At 32.5% G+C, this 14,179-nt stretch overlaps 1 protein-coding gene across 9 annotated transcripts in view; it reads left to right on the forward strand.

Moving 5' to 3' along the window:
* Positions 1 to 14,179, forward strand: part of ARHGEF28 (Rho guanine nucleotide exchange factor 28) — a 355,588-nt gene that overhangs the window by 277,619 nt on the left and 63,790 nt on the right. For all 9 annotated transcript variants that reach the window (XM_074282270.1, XM_074282269.1, XM_074282264.1 and 6 more), the window contains 2 exons: positions 10,103 to 10,281; positions 13,477 to 13,568. In XM_074282270.1, coding sequence (XP_074138371.1) covers positions 10,103 to 10,281; positions 13,477 to 13,568 — 271 coding nt within the window. The remainder of the gene's footprint in view (positions 1 to 10,102; positions 10,282 to 13,476; positions 13,569 to 14,179) is intronic.

Below are 14,179 nucleotides of genomic sequence, written 5' to 3' on the forward strand. Positions count from 1 at the left end.
CCAAGAAGCCCACCAAGTACTAGTTATTTCAGGAAACTAAAAACTATTTTTTAAAAAATATATTTATCTATCTCTTTGTTTGCCTACCTCATTCATTTTTTAAAAAATTTTGAGTTCCAAGTTATCCTTTCCTCCAGTTTCTTTCCCACCCATTAAGAAAATAAGCTATGTTATATCAAATATCCATGTAAAGTCATGCAAGACATATTAAATGTGTTGCAAAGAATAAAAATTAAAAAAAACATACTTCATCAGTTCTCTCTCTGGAAAGATTTTTTGTTATTTATTGGAATTGTCTTGGATCATTGTATTATCACTGTGAGCAAAGTTTTTCATAGCTGATCATTATTAAAGCATTACTGTTACTGTGTATAATGTTGTAATTCTGTTCACTTCACTTTGAATTAGTTAATATATGTCTTCTCAGGTTTTTATGAAAATATCCTGTTCATCATTTCTTATAGCACAATAGTATTTTGTCATAATCACATACTACAACTTGTTTAGCTATTCTCCATGATGAACATCCTTTCAATTTCCAGTTCTTTTCCACCACAAAAAGATTTAGTGATTTAGGGTACTTTTTCATGTAATTATTGATTCTTCTGAAAACTTCCTGTGCACATCTTTTGACTAATTATCAATTGGGGAAATGGTTCTTGTTTTTTTAAATGACTCATATATTTGAACAATTTGGCATTTATCAGAGCATATTCTATAAAAATTATCCTTGTTTTGTGCTTTCCTTCTAGTTTTGGCTAAATTGGTTTTGTTGTGAAAAAAAACTTTTTAATCATGTAATCAAAATTATCCATTTTACTTCCCATGATAGTTTTTATCTATTGTTTGGTCATAAATTCTTCTCTTTTCTTTAGATCTGAAAGATAAAATTTTCTATAGTCTTCTAATTTGCTTTTGATATCATCCTTTATGTCTAAACAATTTGCATATTTTCATTTTATTTTGGTATATAATGTGAAATGTTAGTTTCTGTCTTGCCAAAGTGTTTTCCAGTTTTCTTTATCAATTTTCTTTTCAAATGGTGAGTTCTTGTTCCCAAACCTTGGATCTTTAGGTTTATTAAATACTAGATTGCATGGTCATCTACTGCTATGAGCAACGTTATTCTTGAAGTAGCAATTTTATCCTTATCACTGGTTGCATATAAATTTCTTAATCATTTTGTAGATCACATTATAAGCTACATAAGCATATCATTTGTTGAGTACTTGAATAATTGATGGTAATGGTTAATAGTCAGGGATAGTCTTGTTCTTGAGTAATGGCCTCCCTTAATATTTCAGTCACTCACTTCTGCCATGAGTAGCTGAGGTTTTACTATTCCTTGTATCCTTTAAAAAAGACAAACTCAAACTTTCTCTATCTGGAAGTGTACAAGCCTGGTACTAGCAAGGGTAAATAAATCCTGGTTGCTCATTAGGAAATTGGAAAAGATTCTGGGATTAACAGCTAAATTTATCAAGGAGATAGAATGCACAGAGGATAAAGACTCCACTTTGATAGATGAAGACTCAAATATAGAATCAAAGTATGGAAGATTGTGAGAAGTGTTAATAGAGTTTTTCCCCTAAATCTAGGCTATTAAGGCTAGGCAGTACCCCTTGAAGATTTAAAAGGGAGGAATTGTGTTATAAATAAAAGGAAATAAAATGAGTTCTTTTAAAAGTTAAAAGCATTATATATAATATATTATATGTATATATATTTCTATTTACATAAATGTGAACATTATTATCAATGCTAATATTAGAAGTTCAGTGGTTTTCCTTATAAGATTACTGTCTTCATTAGGATCTTTATAAAATTAAAATGGAGATGGCAAAGGGATTATGGTGTATCATTGTGATAAAAGATTAGAAGACCATTCTCCATACCATTCATATACTATTGCCCCCGTATGTCTCTTAACTTCAGCTGGTTCATGTGTTGATATCTGTAATTTCTTATGTAACATGCCTTGTATAAACTTAATCTCCATTATCAGTTAAATTCTCCGGAGACTGGCTGTCATCTGCTTTTATGGAGGAATACTGTCAATACCCATTCATACAATAATAAGTGCTTAAAAGTCCAGACTGGCTTGCTACCCTTTAATAGCACTTAAAAGTTTGTGAAGTACTGAATATAAAGATCTTATTTGATTCTCATAAACGACCTTGGATGTAAGTGCTGTTATAATCCCAATTTTATAGACTCAGAGACTGAGGCTGAGAGAGATTAAATGACCTCTTCAAGGTCACATAGATAGTAAGTATCTGAGACAAAATTTGAATTCAGGCCTCTCCGAATCCAAGTCTAGTACTCAGCCAGTCATTCACCAGCCTACTTATATGAACTTACATAGTGGTTTTGTAGATGAGTTTCTAGACATCAGTATTTTAGGTGCATAAAATTCACATAGCTCATTCATATGACTTTCTATATTCATGAGTAGATGATAGCCCATCCATGAAGAAGTCATCTCAAAGAAACAGTTTTGATGTGTAAAGGAGATATCTAATTAAATCTTAAATTTTCTAGGAAATTCCTATAATATTAGAACATCCAAGAAGAAGGGAGGGTTCCAACTGAAAACTCCATTTCTCCCTTTATTTCTTTTCTTCTTGATTTCTTTTGTTCCCTTGTTTTAAATTAAGGATCCTTTACTTTCTCAGGTCTTCCCTTATCAATTCCTCTGTATATGTATGTGTGCACATATCAATATCCTTTTTTATGTGTATTGTATTTTAATAAATTCTTATTTTGTTTTCATTAGACAACTAATTCAAAGAAGTCACTACTGGCAAAAGTTATCTTGGAAGTTGATATAATGATCCAAGGGTATAGTCATCATGGAGCCCCCAAAATACTTCTTACATAGAATATTGGACTTAGATGGATTGATATTTTGACCTGGATCACATTTTATGTTCTAGGTTATTTTATATAGTGACCTATATAAATGTTATAAAGACACAATGAATCCAGTTGAACTTTAGATGTGGTGTAGCTGTGGAATTCTGGAAATAATTAGCAGACCAACTTGGGAATGCAATAATGAGAAGGGATGATTTTTTTTTGAGCATAGGAGTCACATGGCTCATGAGACAAAAAAGACAAGCCACAGGCTGTATAAGCAAGGGCTAGAGCCATAATAGGAAAGACAGACTTCACATACACGCAAGAACTGTATGGTTATTGACTATACATATAAGATAGCATGTCATTGTTGAGGATACTCCCAATTTCATCTGTAAGTCATAAGTTATTCTTATTTATGCATTATTGTTTCCATGCTATTTCTTTTGTAATCTGTAAGGTCATGGATAACAGGGACTGTTTTTTTCCCCTCAGCACAGTAACTGGCACATGGTATATAATTAAAGAATACTAGCTGACTGACTCTTCTCAAAGGTAGCAAAATATCTCATTTCACGGGGCAGCTGAATTTATTGCCTTACCATCTTCATGATGAATATGATTATAAGATTATTATGAAGATAATTATACCTTATTTACCAACATCCATTGGTAAGGATGAATAAGTAGAATAAGAATAAGTAGAAATAGTATGTAAAAACCTTGACAAACTTCTCCCAACAAAGTCCCAATATATTTAATAATGTTGATGCAGATTTAATATTGAGATTAATCAATTGTTCATTTATATAAATCCTTAGTCTTTAATTAAAGATATCTATGCATTAAAGTGTTTCCAGAGTTGGATTTGCTGATATTCAAAGTAAGATTTGTGCAATTTAGTCATGTCAGTCAAAATTTAAAAAAAAATCTGACAGGCAGCATCATCTAATGAAGAGAAGTCTTATAGTTAGAAGATCCTAAGTTTATATTATTAACTGAGTGACCATGGTAAGCCATTTAACTCTCAATGATCTAGGCAGATTTCTAAGATTCTAAGTTTCAGAGGAGTTACTATTTTGTAGGTTGATAGAAAGAATTTCAATACTAGAATCTGTCCACATTGGTGAAATCTTAGGTCTGGGCCAAAAAGTAAAACAAAGCAAAAAAATAAACAACAAAATTCTAACATAGCACAAAGCTTCACATAGTGACCTTACCATGGGAAGGACTCTCGGTCTATGACAATGAAATGCAAGCTCTAAAATGTCTTTCAAGCTTAAAAGAATTCAATCTGTGTCTTAGACTGGGTCTATCTGCTATCTGAGGACCAACCTGGACAAAACCAGAAAAGAACGTCACTAGAAAATTGGCCATAAAGAGTTTGTTGTGAGGGGTGTGGGGTATTGTAACTCATGAAATGGACAAAAATACAAAATGCTTCTGTGTGGTGGGACAACATTTTCACCTGGAGGATGATGATGGAAGAGCAAAATGGTATAAAATCAGAGTTGTCAGGGGGATTCTAAGGATCAGAATATTCTTAAATTATAAATAAACATTAATTTAACTTGTGGCATTGTTAATGCATAATCTTTGTCCAGCAACCAATGGAGATGACATTAGCTGGAGAAACTGGACCTTATTTGCATTCTTACTGTTGAGAAGAGTAAATTAATCCTATATAATTTTTAAAAATTGATCCTATTTATAGTCAAGTGTTTAGTCCTGTGACAGCCTAAGTTGTGATTCTTTGTCTCTGAACTTAGTTCAGAAAGTCAGCTAGCCTGTAATGATTTAAGTTTAGAAATCCAATTTTCCCGCTAATCACTGGTCTAGTCTTGCCTCAAGGAAGTCTGTTATCTGTGAGAAACTTGGGTAGACACCAGGGAGTGTACTCTGATATCTTTACATAACCAAGCTGTTCTTCAAGGATGTCTGGTTTGCTATCCAAAGAAGCCTGATCTACTAACCTTGCAGGTGGAGTCAAACAATGGACATTTCTAGTCACCGGAGACATGGAGGGGTTTATTGACAGCCCCTGATTTCCAGTTTCCAACCAACCATTATTCCTCCATGTTAACTCTGTAACCAATCATGTTCTCATTCCCATGACACTGCCAAACCTGTAACCAATTGTATTATTTATTTATCTACCCTGTTCTGTTCTTTGTTTTTTACTTATAAAAAGGAGCTGTATCTTGATCCAGGAATCTTTGGCCATTAACCCACTCCATTGGTGGGCTCTTGCCTTTCTAATAAACTATTATCTTGTTCTGAGAATATGTGCCTCAGATGACCTTTATTGAAATTCATTCATGGCACTATAAATGAAACCAGAAGGCATAAAGAAGTGTTAGTCTAATGGAAGAGGAGTTCATTGGTTCATCTCAGCGAGAAGAGAAGAGTTGACAGTTTCTCTTTGCTTCCTCTCACAGTCCTAATGCCTTCCCTCTGAGAATACCCCTAAATTCAACTATAAGTCCTAAGTTATCCTTATTTATGCATAGTTATTTGCAAGCTATTTCTTTTATTACCCTGTAAGCTCCTTGGGAACAAGAACTGTTTATTTTTTCCTTTATCTTCCAGAAGCTTAACACAGTACCTGATAAATAATAGGTACTTAAAGAATGTTGACTAATTGATTCTTCCCAAAGGTAGCAAAATATCTCATTTCATGTGGCAGTTGAATTTATTGCTTTACCATCTTTATGATGTATATGATTATAAGATTATCATGAAGATAATTACATCTTATTTACCAACATCCCTTGGTAAAGATGAATAAGTAAAGATGGTTTATAAAGACCTTGGCAAACTTCTCTCAACTAGGCCAATATATACTCATATTTAATAATATCAATGCAAAGGTAGGAACAGGAGAAAATGTCGAAATAATTTTGAAAAATACGGATTGAGATAAAGAATATTAAAAGACCAAAGAATATTAAAAAGCTTGTAGTCTACTCAGAAACTTGAGGTTTTTTTTGTATGCACATATGTATATGCATATGCATATATGCACACACATATATACATTATGAATAATATATCATCACACATCTTTCTGTCTCATGTACAGTTCAAATAGAAGAACTTATTATTAGTGAGATTATCCAAATGTTTCTCTTGATAGGTGACATTGTACTAATTGCATTCAACCCCAGAATACTATAAAGAATCCTCAGTTAAACCCATGATAGCACAAAAGAGATTGTGTAATTATCCACACTGGAAAAACAAAAAGGATATGAAATGCATATTGCATAGATTGCAATATATAACTCTATCGGCAGCCTGTGAAGTTAGTCTTCATATATATACATACATATATATATATATATATATATATATATATACATATATATATATATATATATATATATATATATATATATATATATATATATATATATATATATATATATGTCTATTTCAGGTGGGTTGTTGCAGATGGAACCAGCATTGGGTCAAGCTGAAGGATTTGGATTGCTTTATATTTGGAAAATTGCCCCATACTTTCAGTAATCCCAGTCTGTGATTTTGTAAGAACTCATATCCTTAAAACCCATATTCCCACATATGAGTGTAAATCATCAAATACTAGAGTCTCTGCAGAATCGAAATCAAAAGTAACTGAAAGGGCAATGGAAGTATTCATGGTGTGTATAAAAGTAAGTTGAATTTATATACAAAAATGACATGATGACAAGTGACATAAAATATATTCAGTGCATGTAAGTTGTAAATAAAATTGAAAGTGAGATTCAAAAATAGTTATCTAATGTGCTACATCGGTTAACCTTGCAGTATTAAAAGAACTACAGAATGATTTCCTAGTATAATTTAGGTAAATCTTCTATGGAGGACTTAGTGTAAGATATGGATGAGAATCATATAACTAAGAAGGTAGATTGGGAGTACGGAAGATCATAGATCCATTCGATAACATTGCAGTTTTCTTACTAATTTCTTAATTCATGTATTCTTAATTAAAAGGATGAATAGACTTCAATTATAAAGGATCTTTTCTTGATAGGAAATGACATTTCATTCTTTGTGGAACACTGACCACTAATACAAATCATGATTTTTTCATTTCTGGAAAGATGCTTCTGTGTTTCCCTTATGTTCAAATAAATTTCTTACTTGAAGGCCAACCCTTTGATATTGAGTAAGTTAAGCAAAGTTGGTTGGAAGACAAAAACATGCTCCATCTTTGGGCTCATACTCAACCTTTTCCTGTTCAGGAGGGATTCCCTAGGCATCAGAAGGCTTTACACACAAAGTATAACTCCATTATTATCATGAAGATAATTGTAGCTTATGTTGCAATATCCATGGGTGAAGATGAAAAAGTAAAAATCTTTTATGAAGACCTTGTCCAGCTTTTCCAAACAACATCAATATACTTTATATTTAATAACATTTGCTTTAGTATTTGTTGATGAGTTAAATATTTTTCTTGCATTTTGTAAAGACCATAGAGAAGATTGAATTTGCAACAGTCATTCTTGTTATCCTCTTAGCTTGGATCTCATCTAAAGGGATTTAATTTGAGTAATGAACCAAAAGATTTCTTTGTTAAGACAAACTCTTCCATAAGGGACTTTCATGCCAGGAAACTTAAGGATAACTTTATAAGTGAAAAGCAGTGTTCAGCTTTGTAATTATAATAATTATAATTCTTATATTTATAGAATGTCTAAGCTAGTTGGACCTTAAGAATCCAGAGGTTTACTTCTAGGCATGTGTCCCAAAAGAGATTTAAAAACGGGGGGGAGAGAGTTACATATACAAAAATATGTATAGCAGCTCTTTTCTCAGGAAAAAGTTGGACATTGAGGGGATCATTAATTGGGGAATGACTGAACAAATTATAGTATGTGATTATAATGGAATACTATTCTTCTATAAGAAATGATAAGCAGGATGTTTTCAGAAAAAACATGGAATGTTCTCTATGAGCTCATGCAAAATGAAATGTACTATGTACAAAGTAACAGCAATGTTGTGGGATGATCAGCTATGAACGACTTTCCTATAATACAAGATGATTCAAGACTTCTCTGAAGGACTTTGATGAGAAATGCTATCCATACCCAGAGAAAGAACTGATTGTGTCTAAAAAAAGATTGAAGAATACTTAAAAAAAAACTTTATTTTTCTTGAGGGTTTTTTTGGGGGGTAGGCGGGAGGAGATCTATGTTTTCTTTCATAACATGACTTTTATGAAATGTGTAGGATGTGGAGGGAGGAAGGGAGAGAATCTGGAACTCTAAAAGTTTTTTTTTTTTTTTTTAATGTAAAAAATGTCTTACATGTAACTAGAAAAAATAAAATACTAAAAAAAAGAATCCAGAGGTTTTTAACCTAGGGGTCTGTGACCGACTTCCTTCCTTCCTTCCTTCCTTCCTTCCTTCCTTCCTTCCTTCCTTCCTTCCTTCCTTCCTTCCTTCCTTCCTTCCTTCCTTCCTTCCTTCCTTCCTTCCTTCCTTCCTTCCTTCCTTCCTTCCTTCCTTCCTTCTTCCTTCCATCTCCATTTCTGTATATATGTTCATATATTTGCCTAATTTCATCTCTATCCATATCTGTTTTCATCTATCTCTATATAGATAGGCAATAGAGAGTAACTATGTCAACATGATTGCTTTTCTCTGTAATCTTATGTATTTTATATGTTTAGACGTTATTATGAGAAGGTGTTCATAGATTTTATCATATGGCTAAAGGGATCCATGAAAAGAAAAAAAAAGAACCAATTTAATTCAAGCTCAATATTTTATGGATAAGAAAATTATGGATGTCTGGCGGAATAACAAACTGCTCCTGATCATCACATTAGTTTATATCAAAGATCGTACTTAAATGCAGATCTTCTGATCTGGTGATATATCTTGTATAAATACTGGCCCCAAATATGGCTCAAGGGCACATATACTCAAGAGCAAAGTTTTGAAGAAGCTGCAGACAATACATAAAGGCTGCTAATGACAGAAAAAGTTTAGAAACTCAAAACTGCATGTACATAACATATATGTGTAATATTGTCTGATATCAACATATTTTACCTTTTAATAACACAATTCAGGCCTTTTCTCTGGTATAAAGAAAAGGCCAAAAATTTTTACATGGATTTTCCAGATCACTGAAAAACCATGCCCCTAACCCCCATCGTGTGGAAATAATAATTGCATTATCTCATTTGCTACTTATAACCATGGTAGATGCTCTCCATTTTATAGCTGAGGAAACTGAGGGAGGTGGACTAGGTGACTTACCCAGGATCACAGAGCTATTAAATTGTTAAGACCTGCTTTGAGTTGAAGTCAAGGTCCAGAGCTCTTTCTACTATACTACTCAGCTGTCAACAATCTATTTAAAGATTTTACATTGGACGAGGTTTTATCTAAAATTTTATGTCATGTTTTACGCTTGTGTTAATAGGAGAGCTTTATCTAAGAAAATGATGTTTGAGGCAGTCTTTATGATCTAGTTTATATGCCTCTTAGAATGAAGAAATGGACAAGAGAGTGAGAAAATTTGAGTATGGTAGATTATTTTCTAAGATTTATTTTGTTTGAATGGGAAGAAAATAGCTGACTAGTGAGTTTTCACAAACTAATTTACCCGTTTCTCTTGTCTTTTTTTTTTAATCACACTTTTCTTATATTGCTCAGCTAACATTTCCATGACAGATTAAATTAAAAAAAAATTAAATGTATACCATTCAATTTAGCTACATGCTAATGAAACTGGTAAAATGTTGAATGAGTTAGAGGATAGTGTGTAATAGATTGAACCTCATGATTTAAGAGAATTTTGTGGAATTTTTTCATTTCTATGACTGATCCCCACTTACATGGACAACCAAGTTTTTATAAATGATCCTCAAGGTTGGTCAGAATCACCAGAATTGCCAAAAGATTATTTCAAGAGTTCTAAAAGGCCAAATTTATTTGCATAATAAAAACTACTAATATTTTATTATTATTATCAGTTAATGAGTATCATTGATATTAAAATGCCTTGATTTCTAAAAGGGCAAATGTTAATAGATAGAACCTCATAAACAAAAGTTCTTTGGGAGCCTTTAACAATTTGTAAGAATTTAAAGGGGTCCTGAAATTAAAAAGTTTGAAAACTGCTGCTCTGTTAATATCTTTAGCAATAGGCATTTAGGTGAAACAATTGCCTCTGGAAGTAACATCATTTTATTTGGATTTCTTCTCATTTTACTTAGGACCAGAAGCCATCTGTTATCTCCCTTCAAAAGCTGATTGCTAGAGAAGTAGCCAATGAAGAAAGAGGGATGTTTCTTATCAGTGCTTCATCTGCTGGCCCTGAGATGTATGAAATTCATACCAATTCTAAGGAAGAGCGTAATAACTGGATGAGGAGGATACAACAAGCAGTAGAAAGGTAATGTTGCAATGTTATCTTGTACTAGGAAATGAAGCTGTTTTTGAGGGAAGATCATTCTAACCTTATCTCCAATCCTCCCCTAAATAAAGCCTTTGTACCAGCCAGACTGATCCACCCACTCTCCCTTGAACACGCCTTGGGTATTGCCGCCTCTCTTTTTATTTATTGTTTTCCTGCCTGGAATCTCCTCATCCCTTCTGTTCACCCATTTGACTTCTAGCCATCCTTCAAGAATCATCTCCAGTCACAACTCTTCCATGAAGCCTTCCCTGACTACCTCGAGTTCTATTTTTTTTTTTTTTTTTTACAGAGTTCCCATAGTGTTCTATCTGTTCCATTCAAAGGACATCCATAACATTAGTATGTTATGTATGAGCTTTTTTTGTGAAATGTTTCTTAAGTCCCCAGTTAGATTATAAGCTCTTTGAGAACAGGGACCATTTCTGATTTTTCTTTGTATCCCTTATAATGCCTAGCAGAACATCTTACAAACCATAGGTATTTAATAAATATAGTGATTATTTGATCTGTATATCTTTAACTAGGGCAAATACATGATATAACATATGGAGTACGACTTGAAGTCAGGAAGATTCCTCTTTCTGAGTTCAAATCTGGTCTCAGACACTTATCAAGTTTTGCCATTTGGGTAAGTCACTTAACCCTCTTTGCCTCAGTTTACTTACCTATCAAATGAGCTGGTAAAGGAAATGTCAAACCAGTTCAGTATCTCTGTTAAGAAAACTCCAAAATGGAGTCACAATGAATCAGACGTAACTGAAATGATGGAACAGTATCCTTAATTGCATTTTTCCATACTGCCTTTTTGTAGAAATGATTAAGGTCATTTGGAATAGTTATTAGATTAAAAAAAATATTGTGAACTTAAGAACAACAATAATTTTGTTGTTATTGAGTCATGTTCAACTCTTTGTGACCCCCATTTGGGGTTTTCTTCGCAAAGATACTGGAGTATGCCCCATTTCCTTCTCCAGTTCATTTTACAAATGAAGAAACTGAGGTAAACAGTGCTAAGTGACTTGCCCAGAGTGACTGAAGCCAGATTATAACTCACAAAGACTGAATCTTTCTGACTCCAGGATTGGTACTCTACCCACTGCACCACCTAGTTGCTCTAACAATAATAGTAGTTAATATTTACAAAGCACTTTAATGTTTACAAATGTTATCTCCTTTGATCCTCACATACTCTTGTGAGGTAGGTGCAATTGTTGTCCCAGTTTTTATGACAGAACTTATTTGACTTGTCTAGAAACATATAGCTTATAAATGTCTGAAGCAGTATTTGAAACTCAGTCTTCATAATACTAAGTTCAGCAACTTTTCTACATGGTTTCATGGTTTGGAAGGAGAGAAATATTTAAAAATGTATCTCTTCTTCTCAATGTAAACAATAAATAAAAGACAGGAATTTCCAGGAACACAATGGAATGCAAAAAGAGGATTATATATGGAAATCACAAGTCTTTATTTCCTACTGCTTGATTTTTTTTAAGTATAAAAATAAATTCCAAATGTTATCAAAATTGTCCTACTTGTCTGTGCTTTCATTGGGACTTCTTTCTAATGTCTTTTGAACATTAAAAAATATTTCACTGATCTTTTTAAATTAGATTGTATCAATATTGCTAACTTCCCTTTCTCATATCCTCTCTCCCTCCCACTAAAAAGAAAGAGGCAGATATCTCTCTCTATATATATATCTATCATCTATCTATCTATCTATCAATCTATTTATCATTTATCTATCTAAATGTATATAAACAGACAGATACCATGTAACAAATAAACATAGCAAAGCAAAGAAAATACAAATAATGACCATGACCACAAGATAGCTGTTTCTTGCTACACTCTGAGTCCAATAATTCTCTATTAGAAGGTATATAATTTACTCTGGTTGGTCATTGCTTATGTTATGAATGTTTCAAAATTGTTTTTTCATTATAAATTTTCCTTTAATAATTTTTTCTCTTGGTTCTTATTATTTTACTCTGCATCAATTTAAACTACCCCAGATTTTCTGATATGTTTTCCATCATTTCTTATAGTACAACCATATTTCATCACATTGATATACAATAATTTGTACAGTCATTTATCAGTTGATGGAAACCCATTAGATTCCAGTTCTCTCCTTTTCTCACCTCTCCTTTCCTTTTCCTTTCCTTTCCATCACCTTCTTCAGGACTGGGAAGTTTGTTTTGCTTAAGAATATCCCCCCTCTAGTGTTTCCCTTCCTTTTAGTTATCCCTTTTCCCTCTCTCCATTTGTTGTCCTCCATATTGCATTTGATGTATTTTGTCACTAAGCTGTTTATAGTTGTGCATAAAAATCTATCCCAGATTTCTTTCTTATTTAACTAGCTCAATGCCCTTTGAAGATAATAAGTTTCTGAAGGAACATTTGTTTCTTTTCCCTAAGGGAGAATTCTTAAACTAAATAAGGAATAGAGATGATCATAGAAGATAAAATGGACAGTTTTGTTTACATAACATTGCTTTTGCTCAAATAAGATAAATACTGTTTGAATTAGAAGGGAAATAGCCAGGACAAATTTGTACATCATATTTTACCATATATATCCAAAATATTAACAATTGATACACATACATAGGAAAGTGGGAAGAATGAGAAAGAAATAACAAGGCCTTTCCTCAGTAGATAAGTAATCAAAGGTTATGCATAATCAGGTTTCAAATTAAAAAACATCAGATTATTTGATGGATCTTAAAAGATAATTAAAAGAAAATTAAAAGATAAAAAATAATTTTAAAGTTATACTCAGTTTTAGTTTTTTTTTTTCCCTTAGCTGTCTCCCCCCTCCAAAAAAAAAAAAAATCCAACAACTTGAAAAAGGATACATGTATTAGAAAGTAGAAGTTCATATTTCATTTCACTGGCTGCCAAATATGTTTTTCTTCTGTACTGAAACTTCTCATTTTAACAGTGTCCTTGTGTTGTAAGCCATGGAACTGTCATATAATATTAGGAAATCCTCTTGGTACTGGATAAGGTCCAGGATAAGCCTACAATGTACCAGATTTTTCTATATAGTACTGTATTGGTCAGTCTATAGATCATTATTGGAGTGTGTTTCTTAATGAATGTAGAATGAGAACATAAGGATTTCATTTTAAGTTGTCTCTGTTGATGATTGTCTTTTTTCAGTTGCCCAGAGGAAGAAGGGGGAAGGATGAGTGAATCTGATGAGGATAAAAAGAAAACTGAAGCAAGAGTAGCCAGAATCCAGCAGTGCCAAGGTATGGTGGATCCTTAAGCCACAGCTGCCCAGTTGTCAAATAAGTTTGTTTTGGAGGCACTTTTGAGAATTTAGTGCCCCCATTCTATTTTACATACCATTATCTAATTGTATGTACTATTGTCATAGTCACAGAAGCCTTAGCATGTTAGAAATGGAAGGAATCATGGAGATTGATCAACTCTCACATTTTATGGATGAGGACATTGAGGCTAAAGAAATAGTGCCTTGTCCAAAGTGCTAGAGGCAATCCATTGTAGAGCAAGAATCAGAACTCAATTGTTCTACCTCATCAATGATTGCTCTTTTCAATACATACCCTATCTTGCTCCCATTTGCATTCATTTTTTTCAATAAAATTTCTAGTTGAGTTTATATATATATACATATATATATATAATCACACATAAATTGCATATGTGTATAGATTATTTATAATTATATATTCACATGATGTGTAATATATTTTAGTATAATATACAATATATTGACATGTATAATATATGCATGCAATATATAATTATATATTCATATATGTGATAAGATTTAGTATAATATATAGTATATACAGAACAGTATAGTATAAAGTATATTGAATATATTACATAATAA

Source organism: Sminthopsis crassicaudata, chromosome 1, assembly GCF_048593235.1.
Source record: "Sminthopsis crassicaudata isolate SCR6 chromosome 1, ASM4859323v1, whole genome shotgun sequence".
NCBI lineage: Eukaryota > Metazoa > Chordata > Mammalia > Dasyuromorphia > Dasyuridae > Sminthopsis > Sminthopsis crassicaudata.